The sequence below is a fragment of the Myxine glutinosa genome, chromosome 11 (genome assembly GCF_964187855.1).
Source record: "Myxine glutinosa chromosome 11, kmMyxGlut1.1, whole genome shotgun sequence".
In the NCBI taxonomy this organism is placed as follows: domain Eukaryota; kingdom Metazoa; phylum Chordata; class Myxini; order Myxiniformes; family Myxinidae; genus Myxine; species Myxine glutinosa.
This window is the reverse complement of record NC_136271.1, coordinates 128,437,679-128,457,396: the sequence shown is the minus strand read 5'-3', so window position 1 is coordinate 128,457,396 and position 19,718 is coordinate 128,437,679. Positions and strand designations below refer to the sequence as shown.

Below are 19,718 nucleotides of genomic sequence, written 5' to 3'. Positions count from 1 at the left end.
AAAAGTTTATTTTGTGATTAATTGGAGTTATGTTGTTTGGAATGAAAAAAGAGATATCGAGTTCAAGTGAATGACGACCACTGATCTCTAATGACGACATGCCGTGATGGTTTCTACTTTCTGAACGTGAACTTCGCGGATCGCCATATGCAGATTCGCCATGGTCCCATGATTGATGTTTCTATACGTGAACGTACCCGTTTGTTTGCGAACGGGTACGTTTTTCATGGAAGTCCTTCACGAACTTGCTGTCCATGTCTGACGTGCGACTGAAGGTGCGACAGGAATGTGGAATTTATTGGTTTCATGCTTGAGCATTCGCCGTTTCTGCATTGTCTGTTTGCTTCTGGCCTCCCACCCGTGCTTAGCACGGGTATCTCCCTAGTACATATAAGCCGAGCTATACTGCAAAATATGGGGAAAAATGGCGGCCATTTTTTGGGGGGGAATTTGAGGGCCAAAACCCCAAAATTCAGCCTGGCAAACAATTTTTTTGAATTCAGCACCCTCAAATTACCCTAAAAAACTTGTTTGCCGACTTTTCACACGAAATCCCCACAACACTTTTTTTGAAGCACAAATATTGAAATCTCGACCGGTCTAAAAGCCCATTGAGTCGTCACATATCGGCCCCACGTACAAAGAAAGATGGACGCCGCACTGTCCGCAGCCAAAAAAGGCAAAGCTCCAGGGACCGATGACATTTTCCCCGAATACATTAAAAAAAAACCAATCTCTAATGAAATGCATGGACTCGACCTCTGCTAATCTCTGAAATGCATGGACTTGACGTCAGCCCATCTATGATGAAATCCATTGACTCGACGACAGCCCATCTCTGATGAAATCCATGGATGCGACGACGTCAGACCATCTCTGGTGAAATCCATGGATGTGACGACGTCAACCCATCTCTGATGAAATGCATGGACTCGACATCTGCCCATCTCTGATGAAATGCATGGTTTCGACCTCTGCCCATCTCTGATGAAATCCATGGATTCGACGTCAGCCCAACTTTGACGCAATCCATGGACTCAACGTCTGCCCATCTCTGATGAAATGCATGGACTCGACGTCTGCCCATCTCTGATGAAATGCATGGACTCGACGTCTGCCCATCTCTGAACTGCATGGACTCGATGTCTGCCCATCTCTGATGAAATACATGGACTTGACGTGCACCCATTTCTGATGAAATCCAGATACTTGACGTCTGCCCATCTCTGATGAAATCCAGGTACTTGACGTCTGCCCATCTCTGTTGAAATCCATGGATTCGACCTCTGCCCGTCTCTGTTGAAATCCATGGACTCGACGTATGCCCATCTCTGATGAAATGCATGGACTCGACAAAAGCCCATCTCTGAACTGCATGGACTCGACGTCTGCCCATCTCTGATGAAATGCATGGACTCGATTTCAGCCCATCTCTGATGAAATCCAGATACTTGACGTCTGCCCATCTCTGATGAAATCCAGGTACTTGACGTCTGCCCATCTCTGATGAAATCCAGGCACTTGACGTCTGCCCATCTCTGATGAAATCCAGGCACTTGACGTCTGCCCATCTCTGATGAAATCCAGGCACTTGACGTCTGCCCATCTCTGATTAAATCCAGGCACTTGACGTCTGCCCATCTCTGATGAAATCCAGGTACTTGACGGCTGCCCATCTCTGATGAAATCCAGGTACTTGACGCCTGCCCATCTCTGATGAAATCCATGTACTCGAGGTGAGCCCATCTCTGATGAAATGCATGGACTCGACGTCTGCCCATCTCTGATGAAATCCAGGTACTCGACGTCTGCCCATCTCTGATGAAATGCATGGACTCGACAAAAGCTCATCTCTGAACTGCATGGACTCGACGTCTGCCCATCTCTGATGAAATCCAGGTACTCGACGTCTGCCCATCTCTGATGAAATCCAGGTACTCGACGTCTGCCCATCTCTGTTGAAATCCAGGTGCTCGACGTATGCCCATCTCTGATGAAATCCAGGTACTCGACGTCTGCCCATCTCTGATGAAATCCAGGTACTCGACGTCTGCCCATCTCTGTTGAAATCCAGGTGCTCGACGTATGCCCATCTCTGATGAAATCCAGGTACTCGACGTCTGCCCATCTCTGATGAAATGCATGTACTCGAGGTGAGCCCATCTCTGATGAAATGCATGGACTCGACGTCTGCCCATCTCTGATGAAATCCAGGTACTCGACGTCTGCCCATCTCTGATGAAATGCATGGACTCGACAAAAGCTCATCTCTGAACTGCATGGACTCGACGTCTGCCCATCTCTGATGAAATCCAGGTACTCGACGTCTGCCCATCTCTGATGAAATCCAGGTACTCGACGTCTGCCCATCTCTGTTGAAATCCAGGTGCTCGACATATGCCCATCTCTGATGAAATCCAGGTACTCGACGTCTGCCCATCTCTGATGAAATCCAGGTACTCGACGTCTGCCCATCTCTGTTGAAATCCAGGTGCTCGACGTATGCCCATCTCTGATGAAATCCAGGTACTCGACGTCTGCCCATCTCTGATGAAATGCATGGACTCGACAAAAGCCCATCTCTGATGAAATGCATGGACTCGATTTCAGCCCATCTCTGATGAAATCCGTGGACTCGACGTCTGCCCATCTGTGATGAAATCCAGATACTTGACGTCTGCCCATCTCTGATGAAATCCAGGTACTTGAGGTCTGCCCATCTGTGATGAAATCCATGGATTCGACCCCTGCCCATCTCTGATGAAATCCAGGTACTTGACGTCTGCCCATCTCTGATGAAATCCAGGTACTTGACGTCTGCCCATCTCTGATGAAATCCAGGTACTTGACGTCTGCCCACCTCTGATGAAATCCAGGTACTTGACGCCTGCCCATCTCTGATGAAATCCAAGCACTCCATCGCAAAACAAGCCCTGCATTGATCTGCATGGGTCAAGTTTCGGTGGAGTTTGTTTTTATAATACGTAAGCACATTGGGTGCTGAAAGGTTGGATTTGGGTAGTCGGTACACACAAGCAAGGGATGTGGGGTTGGACGAGTTGTGTGAATTAATCACAGCGAACGATTTTTTGTAACCCCCTCTCCCCACCTCCAAAGCTTCGCCTGCATACACCACCTCCCCACCCCACCCCTCCCCCCCAACCCCCTCCCATCCCACCCCCTCCTCCCCCACCCCTCCCCCTCCCAATATATATACATGCAGTATATGTATATATATTAATTTTTTTTTTGAATATTCCCCCAACCCCATTCAGGGTTGCTCGTGCATAATGTCCCCCAAATCATTTATTTTAATATTGTATTTCATCAAATGAATGTTGATTCTGGTATCCAATAAACGACCGATTTATTTACTGTGACGTCATTAATTATCCGAGCGCGGTTATGCCGACGTCACAATAGTCAATAGGACGTTCTTTGCTGGAGCAATTCTTGACGAGTGACACGCGTCGATTTTGTTTTCCTTCGAATTGCTCGTTAAACCTGCTGTTTCCTTTGTAATCGAAACGATATCAAAGTTAAAATTAAAGAAGAAACTCACGACGAGTTTGAATATTCAAAGCAAGTGAGTGTTGATATTTGAGCCAGTTTGTTTGCGTGTACTTGTTTAGATGTTCTTGTTTGAGTGTTATTGTTTGCGTGTACTTGTTTGGATGTTCTTGTTTGAGTGTTATTGTTTGCGTGTACTTGTTTGCGTGTACTTGTTCGCATGTACTTGTTTGGATGTTATTGTTTGCGTGTACTTGTTTGCGTGTACTTGTTTGCGTGTACTTGTTTGCGTTTACTTGTTTGGATGTTCTTGTTTGAGTGTTATTGTTTGCGTGTACTTGTTTGGATGTTCTTGTTTGAGTGTTATTGTTTGCATGTACTTGTTTGGATGTTATTGTTTGACTGTACTTGTTTGGATGTTCTTGTTTGAGTGTTATTGTTTGCGTGTACTTGTTTGCGTGTACTTGTTTGGGTGTTCTTGTTTGAGTGTTATTGTTTGCGTGTACTTGTTTGCGTGTGCTTGATTGCGTGTACTTGTTTGAGTGTACTTGTTTGCGTGTGCTTGATTGCGTGTACTTGTTTGCGTGTACTTGTTTGTGTGTGCTTGATTGCGTGTACTTGTTTGAGTGTTATTGTTTGCATGTACTTGTTTGGATGTTATTGTTTGACTGTACTTGTTTGGATGTTCTTTTTGAGTGTTATTGTTTGCGTGTACTTGTTTGCGTGTACTTGTTTGGATGTTCTTGTTTGAGTGTTATTGTTTGCGTGTACTTGTTTGCGTGTGCTTGATTGCGTGTACTTGTTTGAATGTTCTTGTTTGCGTGTACTTGTTTGAGTGTACTTGTTTGGATGTTCTTGTTTGAGTGTTATTGTTTGCGTGTACTTGTTTGGATGTTCTTGTTTGAGTGTTATTGTTTGCGTGTACTTGTTTGCGTGTGCTTGATTGCGTGTACTTGTTTGAATGTTCGTGTTTGAGTGTTATTGTTTGAGTGTACTTGTTTGAATGTTCTTGTTTGAGTGTTATTGTTTGCGTGTACTTGTTTGCGTGTGCTTGATTGCGTGTACTTGTTTGAATGTTCGTGTTTGAGTGTTATTGTTTGAGTGTACTTGTTTGAATGTTCTTGTTTGAGTGTTATTGTTTGAGTGCTCTTCCGCGGTTCAAGTCTTGTCAATTGGCGGCTTGTGCTTCATAAAATGACGTGAACATGTTTTCGGGAAGCTTTGTGTCACTTTGTGATAATATATGAAAAGGTAAATAACGTTGAAGGATTAAAGAAAGAAAAAATCCTGTACATTACAGTCGAGGCTCGTGGAAGTGCGACTACACTGGATGGATCAGGACATTATGGGATAAAAGGAACAGGAGACAGAGAGGGGGAAACACCAACGAGGAAAGAGAGGAAAGAGTCGAGGGTGCAAGACCAGAAAGGTGGTGGTAGAAGACAGAGAGACCACCGACCTGTCTGCGATGGCGAGTCATAGCCCCATTGACTCCGTTTCATCGCAGGAGATTCCAATGATCTTGAAGCCCTTGGTTTCCACGGTCAAGCTGAACAAGATGTGAGTCAGGGGATTCAGCCCAGAGGGGAGAGCAGCATTCGATCAAGCTGCACATGAAGGCCTTGTTGGTGGATAAGAGTTCAGGTGTGCCAAAGAAGGACTTTGTACGACGGAGGATGCCCAGTCGGAGGCTGGCTTTGGAGGCCAACTTGGAAATGTGGTTATCCCAGGAAAGATCATGGCAGATAGTGAGACCCAAAAGCTTGAGGGACTGTACTTCCTCAAGGGGATTGTTAAGAAAGTAGATGGGAGGGTTTGCCAGGTGGTCCTTTCAGAGAGAGGGAGACAGAGTGTGAGATTTGTCAGAATTAAAATGACATTTTCAAAGTTTTTGACAAGTTTGTGATTTCTCTCAAGGTATGAAGAGACGGAAGAGACTGCTGCCCGCCTGTCTGAATGATGAGGGATCTCAGGAGCAGAGCAAGACTCGAATTTGCCTTGCAAGTGGAGAGAAATGTCTGGAAATGAGCAGTGTTGACGGGGTTGCAACGGCTGTGACAGGTAAGTCTGGTGGCTTCTTTGTTGCTGATTGACGTATTTTCACACTGTGGGTTATTTGCGCTGCGCTCGCAAAGCGAAAAGCAGGGTTAAGCGATCGCGTGTGTACGTGCGTGTCTGCATTTTCAAATTTCATTTTCTCAGCAACCGTTGGTCCGATTGACATGAAAATTCCACTATAGGAGTGCCTCCACCTGTATAATTTGTTTTTTATTCAGAAGTACGACGTCATAGGTCACTTAGTACGAACGCCATCTTGGCAAAACGTTGCCTCTCTATATCTCCGAAACCGCTCAATGGAAAAAGTTTTAAACATGGCTTATTGTACAGCACTCCCCATGGGAATAAGATATGTTGATGATGATGTCATCGCTGCCTTCATTATGATGTCATAATTCGACAAGTACAACACTTGATAATGATAATGGTAGCCAATGGTGTAGTGTGTTTGTCTGTCCAGGCGATACCGTTTTTACCATTCGAGCTTTTGTCATCAAATCTTCACGAAACCTTTAATATGGGAATATGGAGAACATAATTAATACCAGAGCTGCATACCTGATGATGATGTCGAGTCTCCTCGGGCAATGATGCCATTGCCTTTCTATGGCTGGTACACACGGGTAGGTGTGTGGTATAGACGGGGCGGGACGTTTCCATAAGGGTGCGGTAAAGATTGAGGTAAAGGTAAAGATTAACTGATTCGATTTTGGGGTCAAGCGGTCAAAGGCCCATGACCAACGGTCATGTTAGGTAAAAATCCTGTTACCGGGACAGACGGACAACCCAAAAACATAATGCTTCCGGCCACCTTCGCGGGTGGAGGCATAAAAATGGCCGCCCCACAAAATGTGTACAAAATGTCATGCTCAAAATCTCCTTTCGCGCAAAGTCATAAGCTTTTAAAAGCCATACCTTTTATTCGCGAACGTTTTTATAACTAACACGAATGAAAAACCAGATCAAGAGAGCGCAAAATCGCTGAATGGTTCATCCACCAAATTGTTGATAAATGTCATTCGACCAAGCACAATAATGGCTGAAGCAATTACAATGATTCCAACAGAAGAAAACGACATTCTCTGTTTGGTAATGGTGCCATACCATAACAAAAAAAAAATCGCATTTAAAATACATCACAACCAAAACACACCACAACCTGTTGAGCGTCATTTATGCATACGCAGAGTGAGAATCTCTCCCGTAAACCTCAGTCTGGTGTAAAGTCACTGCCGTGGATTGTAAGGTATGACAAAATGTGCTATTTATGAAGGAAAAGGGCCCAGAACGGTCTGATGAGTTTCACAGGGGGGTCATACCGGTTATTTGAAAAGAGCATTCTAAATTGATCTTTCCATATACCGTATGCATTCTATTGTTCAAGCAAATTGTGCAGTACGTCCTTAAATATATTGCTGTGGTTTTGCGATTGTACATATGACTTCAATAAATGCTAAAGGTTTACCCCTCATAGTTAGTTCCACGAGCAACACGTAGGCCCACTTGTAGTATTAGTTATGTCATAGTATGTGTAAGTATAGGCCATTTCCCCTATTAATATCTGCGTTGTGTAAAGACATGAGATTAGGTCCCGTTCATTTTGCGTCCACCCTCCAATTCCACCTCGATGGGTGGAATCCATCCCGCGCCCCATTCGGCTGCCCGCTCAGTTTGTTAAGCATTGGCTGCTCGATCCAGTTTGTTGAGCATTGGCTGCCCACTAGTCGAGTAACATGAGGTAGGCCCAAAAAGGGTGGGGCCGGCGTTGAGATCGGGGCGGAGTCGAGGCAGAGCGTCAGAGGCGATGACGGTAAGAGCCACCAGCCAATCAGGGCTCTAGCGGCATGACGTGAGAGGGCGTGGAGAGGCGCGTCTGGTGAGTTCGGGAAGGTTCGCGGGGCATGCCAATATAAGTCGCTGCACAAAGCCCTTGAACAGGACTTACAGCGAGAGGACTTGTTGGGAGAGGGCTTGATGCGAGGACTTTGACAGCGAGCGCATATCAAGAGGGCTGGACTTTGAGGGGGCGAGCGCATTGTGAGCACTTGTTGGAGCGCATTGAAAAGGACTTGTGGAGAGAAATTCGTTGCGATAGCGCTTTGAGGCTTTAACTCTCCATATTACGTACGCGCCAGAGGGGACGAAGAAGAGGCGTTGGCGGTACGAGTACGCGGCCACAGCCAAACGCGCCGGTGGCGAACAGCGAATATTCCAGCCATGCGAGTAAAAGCGGCTATAGCCGCCAGTGATTAACCGCCAACCGCACCAGAGCCCACCCCCTACCGTTCGCCCTGTAATAACCCCGTGCGTCCAAACGGCGCGCGACGAGCTGGAGACCGGGGGGAGCTGCACGAGAGCCATCCCTGGACGCACGGACCATCATCCTGCAGCTGCAAGCCCCGTGTGTGTGTGAGACGTGCCCGTAGTCTTTTGGGTATTAAGTAAGACTGTATAAGGCTGCTCTGTGTCCCATTTTTCTTGAACCATTGTGAATAGTGTAAATAAACCTTGTTCTTCCTTTTTCCAATTCGATCGCCTTTGTGATTTTGCCATTGACTAAGCGTGGCACGAATAAGACCGCTAGAACCGGGTTCACCATCTAAACGGCACGGATCGCGTGTACGCACCGCTCGGCGTCTCAACACACGTGGTTCGTGTGGGGCTTATTTCCTCGCTTCCAGGGCAGCGCGAGTACTTAGGTAATAGCGAATTTGGTCCTAATACCCTATTTCGCGCTGTCCGGAAGGGACGTCCTAGGTCCCGGGTCCCGCCAGGCCAGTCAAAGACAAGGGGACTAATCCCCCCTTGGTAAGGGGAGAAGGCCGGCGGCTGATCCGCAACAATATTGTTATGTCAACGGCTCATCTAACGTCGAGCACGTTGCGGCGGGAGGTTAAAATCCCATGATGTACTGAATGGTTTTAATTGCTGTGGATACATTCCAAATGATGGTGATATTATACTCGTGCGGACCTGAGGCAAATAATGAGAACTTTAAAGCTTTTATAAAACCAAACGGGTTTATTCCCGAACAATAAAAGCAGGAAAAAATGAATTCAATAACAACTGTATACAATGAGGTAAAATAAATCCGATAAAAACTAAGGCACCTCACTCCAGTCACGAGCACAGACGGGAAGAGGGAGAAAACTGGGTCACTTATCTCTGGTGGTTTTGGGGATGGGGAAGATTGGGGCAGAGCAGGCGATGATCTGATGGGACAGCAGCACAACAAAGAGGTATTGAGATGAGCAGGACGATGACCAGGCAGCAGGCAGACAAACACATGCACTGGGTGAAGGCAGGCAAGATGACATCCTTAAATTGGAAACTCCCACGATGAAGCTGATTCTGAGAGCCTTTCTCTCTCTCACCGCAGGCAGGTAGGTTGTCTTTCTGTCTTCTCCCGACTCCTCTCCAGCCTTGCTCCCCCTGTTCTGTCTGTGCTCTGTCCCCCAAATATTCCTGCAGGATGCACAAGATCTGCCAGCAACCCTCTTATGGCGAAACTGCCAAAATCAAGACTCTGCTCACCTTCACTCTTTCATTCCTCTTTTCCCCACCTCTGGAACAAACTCCCTCACTCTCTTCAATCCCACTCCTCCCTCCAGGTCTTTGAAACAGCTGTTCTCCACCATTTCTTATTTTCCCCCATCCAAAACCTTGCTTTTTTTTGCCCCTGTTAAAACATCATCAAATCAAACAAACATCTTATCCAAGGCAAAAACATTTTGCCCGGATGAAAACCCAAATCCACCTCTTTCAATCCCCAACTTCATTCCTGAAATTCCTGGTAGTGTTCATTTGTTTTATACTGTGTACCCCTCCCCCGCACCCCCCAACCGCAGCCCTTTCTCTTCCACAGATCTACCGACGTCCCTGTTCTCTACTGTTGTCGTGCTTGTATGCTTCCCTCTCTTTCCCCCTCTTGTCTCCCACTCCCTTCATTGCATGTTTTGTGTGTATGTGCATTTTTTCATGTTCAATGTGTTAGCTCTTACACGAGCCTCGAATCTGTATACAAAAGAAAGCTCTCCTTACTCCCAGAACTCCTAATAACTATCCTAGTTCTCAAAAAAAAAGGTTTTCCACAAAACCGGGAGCTCCTCGTGCACTGAACTGATCCCGCCTGATCGAGGCTCCTCCCCCTTCTCAGAACTTTCGCAATCCTCTCAGAACTGTTAACTTCTCTGAGCACAGAACCGAGAGCTACTGGCTCCTCCCTCTTCTCCCTGGACAACCCTCCGCCCCTCCAGGTATTGGGTTCCACCCCCTGCATGAGACGATTATCGCTCGACTATGGGGATGATATTCAAGGGAAGGAGCAGAGAAAGGAGAGAGGGTAAATAAATATTCTGCCATGTTGGTGTACAAAATAAATAGAGGATTCCAAAAGTGAAGGACAACAGGGTAGCAGAATGTCTGAGTGGAGACAGAAGGGATGGGAATATTGGACGGCAATGGACTTGTATGTGATATATCACTGATGGGGGTAATGGGGTCGGGGAGTTCCCCATGTAAATGCCCCTCAAAATAATTTACTGATGTCATTGGCACCCATACTGGGAAAAATAGACAAGTCAGAAAAAAAAACATGAAGACCTCAAAGGCAGCAACGTCCGAATCACGAAGGCGCAAGAGGTAAAAAGGGACCGAAACCTCTACCAAATAGATAGGTCCAGATTTGAGAAAAATTTAATGTTGGAGGCATTTCATGTTAAAAGTGGGCAAACAAGTTTTTCAAGATAATTTGAGGGTGCTGAAATCAAAAAAAATTGTTTGCCAGGCTGAATTTTGAGATTTTGACCCTCAAATTTGAAAAAAACAAAATGGCCGCCATTTTCATCTTGTTTGCCTTATAACTCGGCTTCTAAGCTTTATTGAAGTTTTAAAATGGTGGAAATACCGATGTTTGTGATACCAAGGATTCCAAATATGTTGTTACCTAAGTTGTATCTAGTTTGGTTTATCTGCCATCTTGAATTCCAAGATGGCCGCCATTATTCACCTAATGCATTAATCAGCCCATAGGCAAAAATAACACATGTTTAAAATGATGACAATACCCATGTCTGTAATACCAAAGTTTCCCAAAAGAAAAAAAAAGAAGCTTCCATATAAGTTGTAATCAGTTTGGTTTGCCTGCCATCTTGAATTCAAAGTTTTATGATAAATTAGTATGACGTCAAATCATTCTTCAAAGTACATACATTAATTACGCACTTGCTGCCTGTTGAAGTAGATTCCAGCGATCCTGGCAGAAGAAGGTGAATTTGGACGTGTCCATTTGGTGAAATTTGGGGTACCGCGGTATGATTTGGTTTGAACTTTAGCAATATTTCAGAGAGATCATCGGTTGATTGCTATGTGTCAATTATAATTAAAATCTACCCATTGTCCATCAAATCAATACTTAACCTACACCAGAATGGTATCTTGCACCCGGTACCCGGGATCTAGCTGCAAATTAGCTGAAATTTACTTTAGCAGTGCTTTACCTGTGCAATACCCCTCATTTACCGACATGGAGTTTTAGATACAAAAGATCAATATTGGAAACAGTTGTTCCGGAAAACCAACACCTTGCTTTATTCTGTAGTACAGTATGGTGTTTTGTATTACTATTTCTTCATCAACTGTTCGTACCACATATTTCTGATTCAGAGCTTGAGTGATGTTTGCACTCTTTGAACCACAGTGTTCAAGGTATCAATGTAATGAGCTGGTGCTTGAATGATAGGAAGATACCCTACAGTAGTCATTTCAGGATCTACAGTACTGTGCTTCTGGTTAAATTCTGTCCAGGAAGGCTTTGGGTCATGTGATTGTCTTCTCATCGTGAATGCAGTGTCTGCCACCTGGGCCCTCAATGCTGAGGTTGATTCATCAAGTGACCCATTAAACCACTCCTTTTTGGTATCATTTGTCAACGGAGGTTTATTAATTCCCTTGGAGTTTGTTGCTACAGGTGTGATTTCATTCATGGCGCCAGGAACATTCACCGTTTCATTTTTGGAGAGCTTAATACCATCCAGAAGACTCCCTGAAGGTGTTCCTCTCTGCCAAGCAGCCAATTGAGTGGCATGGAAAGTGGTTTTGCCATCAAGAGTACCTTCATTAATATCAATATTGTCAGCAGAGAAAAAGACAAAACGGTCTTTGACTAAATTGGGGGGTATCACAGCTCCACTTTCATCCATTCCTTGTAGTGTACTCTCAGCTAAGCCTGTATCTAATCGAAGTACATCTCTGTAGCTTATAACATGCGCAGCATTGTAGAATAATTTCACTAGTTCTTTTGAACGAGTTGATTGGTGCAGAGTGCTGCCCAATCCAATATGTTTTGGAGTCAAGTGCCTGTCACCACTAACTGTATAGATCAAATCCTGTGCGAGGCTAAGTATACGACAGCGTCTTACGGACTCATCTTCACCATCACTGCTGTCCTCATCAGCATCTTGCTGCAGTAGACACTGGCCACCTATCACTAGGTTAAGAAACATGTACAATCTATCTGGTACACATTTAATAGCTCCTCTTCACTGACTAACTCCTTCGTAAGCTGGGTGTGAAAGGATGTCACTTCTAAGCTTGAGGGCAACGTAGATCATGGACAGGAACTCATCTTCTTGTGGTTGGTAGGTAGGAATGGTGAGTGTAGCTGCTGCTTCTTCATCTGTTTGTGTCATCTTTGAAACAGGTATGTGGCCAAACTTCAGCGGAACCAGAACAGAACGTCACTCACTCGGTGCATTGTCATGCAGTACAATTACCTCGTAGAATTCTGAAATCCGAAGAGCCAACTTATCCTTGAATGTGCCCATTCCACTGGTAAATGAGGGTGGAATATCCAAATTGGATTCTTTGGCAATGGTACGATACCGGTTCCACACTTCCTTTAGCTCTAATATATGGCCATGGTCAGCAGAGTACTGCAGCTCATTGCATAGCCAAATCATCGCAATATCTGTATGCTGAGAGTTCTCTTTGGTTTGGGATGTCCTTCTGATAAACTGAACATAGCAGGAGAGATGATACTTTCCTTCTGCTGCAATAAGGTCACTGATAGCTGCAACACGAACACTCATTTCTGGTGATGTGGGCTGGTGATGTGGATCGTGTGTGGATGTGTTTGGTTGTGTATTCATGTATGTCAATTATGTATTTACGGTATAGATGTATGATAAATCTGTCTCTTTGGCCTGATTACATTCAATACGAAGAAGCCGAGAAATGACAGCCATCTTGGAATTCAAAATGGCGAGCAAGCCAAACTGGTTACAACTTAGATTTACACAACATATTGGAATCCTTGGTATCACAAACCTGTGTATTACCATGCACTTTTCAACTTCCTCTCTTGCTTATTCCTATAGGCTGGGCTCATTTATTACCGTTTTGGGCGAAATTATGGCGGCCATCTTGGAATTCCAAATGGCGCGCAAACCAAACTCGTCGTAAATTAGGCAACAGTATATCTGGAATCCTCAGTATCACAAACATGGGTATTGTCACAATTTTTAACCTCCTGTGATCTTACTATAATTCACCAAATGTCCGTCCGTCTGTCTGTCTGTCTGTCCGTTCGAAGGTACCGTAAAAACTGCTGAACCAATGGCAACGATATTTTGGGTGGGTAATCCTGGGATCTCCAGGAGTAAAATAGGCTATTTCGTTTTCCCAATTTCAGCTTTGGTCTCCAGCATTCCCAGGTTTGGACTCCCGCATAACATTTGCGTTCGCATAACGTTCATTGTGACAATGTTTTCATTGTGACGATGTTGTTTTCCCGGGTGCCGCACAAACGGCTGCACCGATTGCTGCACAACTGCACCGATCGAACTCGGTGACCTTGGACAAAGACCTTTTATATAAGGACACGGGTTGAATCCCTGCTTGAGAGAATTCCAACCCCCTCGCTCCCCGCCATCACAGCCGTCTCTCCAACTTGCAATCCCATGAGATATGCGAAAAGGACGACCCAAAACCAATATAAACATAATTAAACATCATTCGTATATAAACATCATTAAAAGTAAATAATGACCTCGGCCAAAGTTCAAACGACATTTAATCTCCACATGAGAGAATTCCACATAGCTATTTGGGTGGTGAATACGCTAACAGATCGCTGTCTCCATCGATCTTGCCAAGGCCGTAACAGCTATCGGCTCAAAATCCTTTTAACTGTTGATTTGGTAGTTTTTACAATGAAGGAAACATTAACAATGTTGTTAAAAGTTTATTTTGTGATTAATTGGAGTTATCTTGTTTGGAATGAAAAAAGAGATATCGAGTTCAAGTGAATGACGACCACTGATCTATAATGACGACATGCCGTGATGGTTTCTACTTTCTCAACGTGAACTTCGCGGATCGCCATATGCAGATTCGCCATGGTCCCATGATTGATGTTTCTATACGTGAACGTACCCGTTTGTTTGCGAACGGGTACGTTTTTCATGGAAGTCCTTCACGAACTTGCTGTCCATGTCTGACGTGCGACTGAAGGTGCGACAGGAATGTGGAATTTATTGGTTTCATGCTTGAGCATTCGCCGTTTCTGCATTGTCTGTTTGCTTCTGGCCTCCCACCCGTGCTTAGCACGGGTATCTCCCTAGTACATATAAGCCGAGCTATACTGCAAAATATGGGGAAAAATGGCGGCCATTTTTTTGGGGGGGAATTTGAGGGCCAAACCCCAAAATTCAGCCTGGCAAACAATTTTTTTGAATTCAGCACCCTCAAATTACCCTAAAAAACTTGTTTGCCGACTTTTCACACGAAATCCCCACAACACTTTTTTTGAAGCACAAATATTGAAATCTCGACCTGTCTAAAAGCCCATTGAGTCGTCACATATCGGCCCCACGTACAAAGAAAGATGGACGCCGCACTGTCCGCAGCCAAAAAAGGCAAAGCTCCAGGGACCGATGACATTTTCCCCGAATACATTAAAAAAAAACCCAATCTCTAATGAAATGCATGGACTCGACCTCTGCTAATCTCTGAAATGCATGGACTTGACGTCAGCCCATCTATGATGAAATCCATGGACTCGACGTCTGCCCATCTCTGATGAAATCCATTGACTCGACGACAGCCCATCTCTGATGAAATCCATGGATGCGACGACGTCAGACCATCTCTGGTGAAATCCATGGATGTGACGACGTCAACCCATCTCTGATGAAATGCATGGACTCGACATCTGCCCATCTCTGATGAAATGCATGGACTCGACATCTGCCCATCTCTGATGAAATCCATGGACTAGACGTCTGCCCATTTCTGATGAAATCCATGGATTCGACCACTGCCCATCTCTGATGAAATCCATGGTTTCGACCTCTGCCCATCTCTGATGAAATCCATGGATTCGACGTCAGCCCAACTTTGACGCAATCCATGGACTCAACGTCTGCCCATCTCTGATGAAATGCATGGACTCGACGTCTGCCCATCTCTGATGAAATGCATGGACTCGACGTCTGCCCATCTCTGAACTGCATGGACTCGATGTCTGCCCATCTCTGATGAAATCCATGGACTCGACGTGCACCCATTTCTGATGAAATCCAGATACTTGACGTCTGCCCATCTCTGATGAAATCCAGGTACTTGACGTCTGCCCATCTCTGTTGAAATCCATGGATTCGACCTCTGCCCGTCTCTGTTGAAATCCATGGACTCGACGTATGCCCATCTCTGATGAAATGCATGGACTCGACAAAAGCCCATCTCTGAACTGCATGGACTCGACGTCTGCCCATCTCTGATGAAATGCATGGACTCGATTTCAGCCCATCTCTGATGAAATCCAGATACTTGACGTCTGCCCATCTCTGATGAAATCCAGGTACTTGACGTCTGCCCATCTCTGATGAAATCCAGGCACTTGACGTCTGCCCATCTCTGATGAAATCCAGGCACTTGACGTCTGCCCATCTCTGATTAAATCCAGGCACTTGACGCCTGCCCATCTCTGATGAAATCCAGGTACTTGACGGCTGCCCATCTCTGATGAAATCCAGGTACTTGACGCCTGCCCATCTCTGATGAAATCCAGGTACTTGACGGCTGCCCATCTCTGATGAAATCCAGGTCCTCGACGTCTGCCCATCTCTGATGAAATCCAGGTACTCGACGTCTGCCCATCTCTGATGAAATGCATGGACTCGACAAAAGCTCATCTCTGAACTGCATGGACTCGACGTCTGCCCATCTCTGATGAAATCCAGGTACTCGATGTCTGCCCATCTCTGAAGAAATCCAGGTACTCGACGTCTGCCCATCTCTGTTGAAATCCAGGTGCTCGACGTATGCCCATCTCTGATGAAATCCAGGTACTCGACGTCTGCCCATCTCTGATGAAATGCATGGACTCGACAAAAGCCCATCTCTGATGAAATGCATGGACTCGATTTCAGCCCATCTCTGATGAAATCCGTGGACTCGACGTCTGCCCATCTGTGATGAAATCCAGATACTTGACGTCTGCCCATCTCTGATGAAATCCAGGTACTTGACGTCTGCCCATCTGTGATGAAATCCATGGATTCGACCCCTGCCCATCTCTGATGAAATCCATGGACTCGATGTTTGCCCATCTCTGATGAAATCCAGGCACTTGACGTCTGCCCATCTCTGATGAAATCCAGGTACTTGACGTCTGCCCATCTCTGATGAAATCCAGGTACTTGACGTCTGCCCATCTCTGATGAAATCCAGGTACTTGACGTCTGCCCACCTCTGATGAAATCCAGGTACTTGACGCCTGCCCATCTCTGATGAAATCCAAGCACTCCATCGCAAAACAAGCCCTGCATTGATCTGCATGGGTCAAGTTTCGGTGGAGTTTGTTTTTATAATACGTAAGCACATTGGGTGCTGAAAGGTTGGATTTGGGTAGTCGGTACACACAAGCAAGGGATGTGGGGTTGGACGAGTTGTGTGAATTAATCACAGCGAACGATTTTTTGTAACCCCCTCTCCCCACCTCCAAAGCTTCGCCTGCATACACCACCTCCCCACCCCACCCCTCCCCCCCAACCCCCTCCCATCCCACCCCCTCCTCCCCCACCCCTCCCCCCCAACCCTCTCCCATCCCACCCCCTCCTCCCCCACCCCTCCCCCTCCCAATATATATACATGCAGTATATGTATATATATTAATTTTTTTTTTGAATATTCCCCCAACCCCATTCAGGGTTGCTCGTGCATAATGTCCCCCAAATCATTTATTTTAATATTGTATTTCATCAAATGAATGTTGATTCTGGTATCCAATAAACGACCGATTTAGTTACTGTGACGTCATTAATTATCCGAGCGCGGTTATGCCGACGTCACAATAGTCAATAGGACGTTCTTTGCTGGAGCAATTCTTGACGAGTGACACGCGTCGATTTTGTTTTCCTTCGAATTGCTCGTTAAACCTGCTGTTTCCTTTGTAATCGAAACGATATCAAAGTTAAAATTAAAGAAGAAACTCACGACGAGTTTGAATCTTCAAAGCAAGTGAGTGTTGATATTTGAGCCAGTTTGTTTGCGTGTACTTGTTTAGATGTTCTTGTTTGAGTGTTATTGTTTGCGTGTACTTGTTTGGATGTTCTTGTTTGAGTGTTATTGTTTGCGTGTACTTGTTTGCGTGTACTTGTTTGCGTTTACTTGTTTGGATGTTCTTGTTTGAGTGTTATTGTTTGCGTGTTATTGTTTGCGTGTACTTGTTTGCGTGTACTTGTTTGCATGTACTTGTTTGGATGTTCTTGTTTGAGTGTTATTGTTTGCGTGTACTTGTTTGCGTGTACTTGTTTGCGTGTACTTGTTTGCGTTTACTTGTTTGGATGTTCTTGTTTGAGTGTTATTGTTTGCGTGTACTTGTTTGGATGTTCTTGTTTGAGTGTTATTGTTTGCATGTACTTGTTTGGATGTTATTGTTTGACTGTACTTGTTTGGATGTTCTTGTTTGAGTGTTATTGTTTGCGTGTACTTGTTTGCGTGTACTTGTTTGGGTGTTCTTGTTTGAGTGTTATTGTTTGCTTGTACTTGTTTGGATGTTCTTTTTGAGTGTTATTGTTTGCGTGTACTTGTTTGCGTGTACTTGTTTGGATGTTCTTGTTTGAGTGTTATTGTTTGCGTGTACTTGTTTGCGTGTGCTTGATTGCGTGTACTTGTTTGAATGTTCTTGTTTGCGTGTACTTGTTTGAGTGTACTTGTTTGAGTGTTATTGTTTGCGTGTACTTGTTTGGATGTTCTTGTTTGAGTGTTATTGTTTGCGTGTACTTGTTTGCGTGTGCTTGATTGCGTGTACTTGTTTGGATGTTCTTGTTTGAGTGTTATTGTTTGCGTGTACTTGTTTGGATGTTCTTGTTTGAGTGTTATTGTTTGCATGTACTTGTTTGGATGTTATTGTTTGACTGTACTTGTTTGGATGTTCTTATTTGAGTGTTATTGTTTGCGTGTACTTGTTTGCGTGTACTTGTTTGGGTGTTCTTGTTTGAGTGTTATTGTTTGCGTGTACTTGTTTGGATGTTCTTTTTGAGTGTTATTGTTTGCGTGTACTTGTTTGCGTGTACTTGTTTGGATGTTCTTGTTTGAGTGTTATTGTTTGCGTGCACTTGTTTGCGTGTGCTTGATTGCGTGTACTTGTTTGAATGTTCTTGTTTGCGTGTACTTGTTTGAGTGTTATTGTTTGCGTGTACTTGTTTGGATGTTCTTGTTTGAGTGTTATTGTTTGCGTGTACTTGTTTGCGTGTGCTTGATTGCGTGTACTTGTTTGAATGTTCGTGTTTGAGTGTTATTGTTTGAGTGTACTTGTTTGAATGTTCTTGTTTGAGTGTTATTGTTTGCGTGTACTTGTTTGCGTGTGCTTGATTGCGTGTACTTGTTTGAATGTTCGTGTTTGAGTGTTATTGTTTGATTGTACTTGTTTGAATGTTCTTGTTTGAGTGTTATTGTTTGAGTGCTCTTCCGCGGTTCAAGTCTTGTCAATTGGCGGCTTGTGCTTCATAAAATGACGTGAACATGTTTTCGGGAAGCTTTGTGTCACTTTGTGATAATATATGAAAAGGTAAATAACGTTGAAGGATTAAAGAAAAAAAAAATCCTGTACATTAATAGTCGAGGCTCGTGGAAGTGCGACTACACTGGATGGATCAGGACATTATGGGATAAAAGGAACAGGAGACAGAGAGGGGGAAACACCAACGAGGAAAGAGAGGAAAGAGTCGAGGGTGCAAGACCAGAAAGGTGGTGGTAGAAGACAGAGAGACCACCGACCTGTCTGCGATGGCGAGTCATAGCCCCATTGACTCCGTTTCATCGCAGGAGATTCCAATGATCTTGAAGCCCTTGGTTTCCACGGTCAAGCTGAACAAGATGTGAGTCAGGGGATTCAGCCCAGAGGGGAGAGCAGCATTCCATCAAGCTGCACATGAAGGCCTTGTTGGTGGATAAGAGTTCAGGTGTGCAAAAGAAGGACTTTGTACGACGGAGGATGCCCAGTCGGAGGCTGGCTTTGGAGGCCAATTTGGAAATGTGGTTATCCCAGGAAAGATCATGGCAGATAGTGAGACCCAAAAGCTTGAGGGACTGAACTTCCTCAAGGGGATTGTTAAGAAAGTAGATGGGAGGGTTTGCCAGGTGGTCCTTTCAGAGAGAGGGAGACAGAGTGTGAGATTTGTCAGAATTAAAATGACATTTTCAAAGTTTTTGACAAGTTTGTGATTTCTCTCAAGGTATGAAGAGACGGAAGAGACTGCTGCCCGCCTGTCTGAATGATGAGGGATCTCAGGAGCAGAGCAAGACTCGAATTTGCCTTGCAAGTGGAGAGAAATGTCTGGAAATGAGCAGTGTTGACGGGGTTACAACGGCTGTGACAGGTAAGTCTGGTGGCTTCTTTGTTGCTGATTGACGTATTTTCACACTGTGGGTTATTTGCGCTGCGCTCGCAAAGCGAAAAGCAGGGTTAAGCGATCGCGTGTGTACGTGCGTGTCTGCATTTTCAAAATTCATTTTCTCAGCAACCGTTGGTCCGATTGACATGAAAATTCCACTATAGGAGTGCCTCCACCTGTATAATTTGTTTTTTATTCAGAAGTACGACGTCATAGGTCACTTCGTACGAACGCCATCTTGGCAAAACGTTG

At 44.9% G+C, this 19,718-nt stretch overlaps 1 protein-coding gene across 1 annotated transcript in view; it reads left to right on the top strand.

The window, feature by feature from the left end:
* LOC137436150 (uncharacterized) overlaps nt 1-19,483 on the top strand; it is a 216,288-nt gene extending 196,805 nt beyond the window's left edge. The window contains exons 2-3 of the mRNA XM_078786314.1: nt 5,428-5,571; nt 19,308-19,483. Coding sequence (XP_078642440.1) covers nt 5,428-5,571; nt 19,308-19,483 — 320 coding nt within the window. The remainder of the gene's footprint in view (nt 1-5,427; nt 5,572-19,307) is intronic.
* The last annotated feature ends 235 nt before the right edge of the window (nt 19,484-19,718 follow it).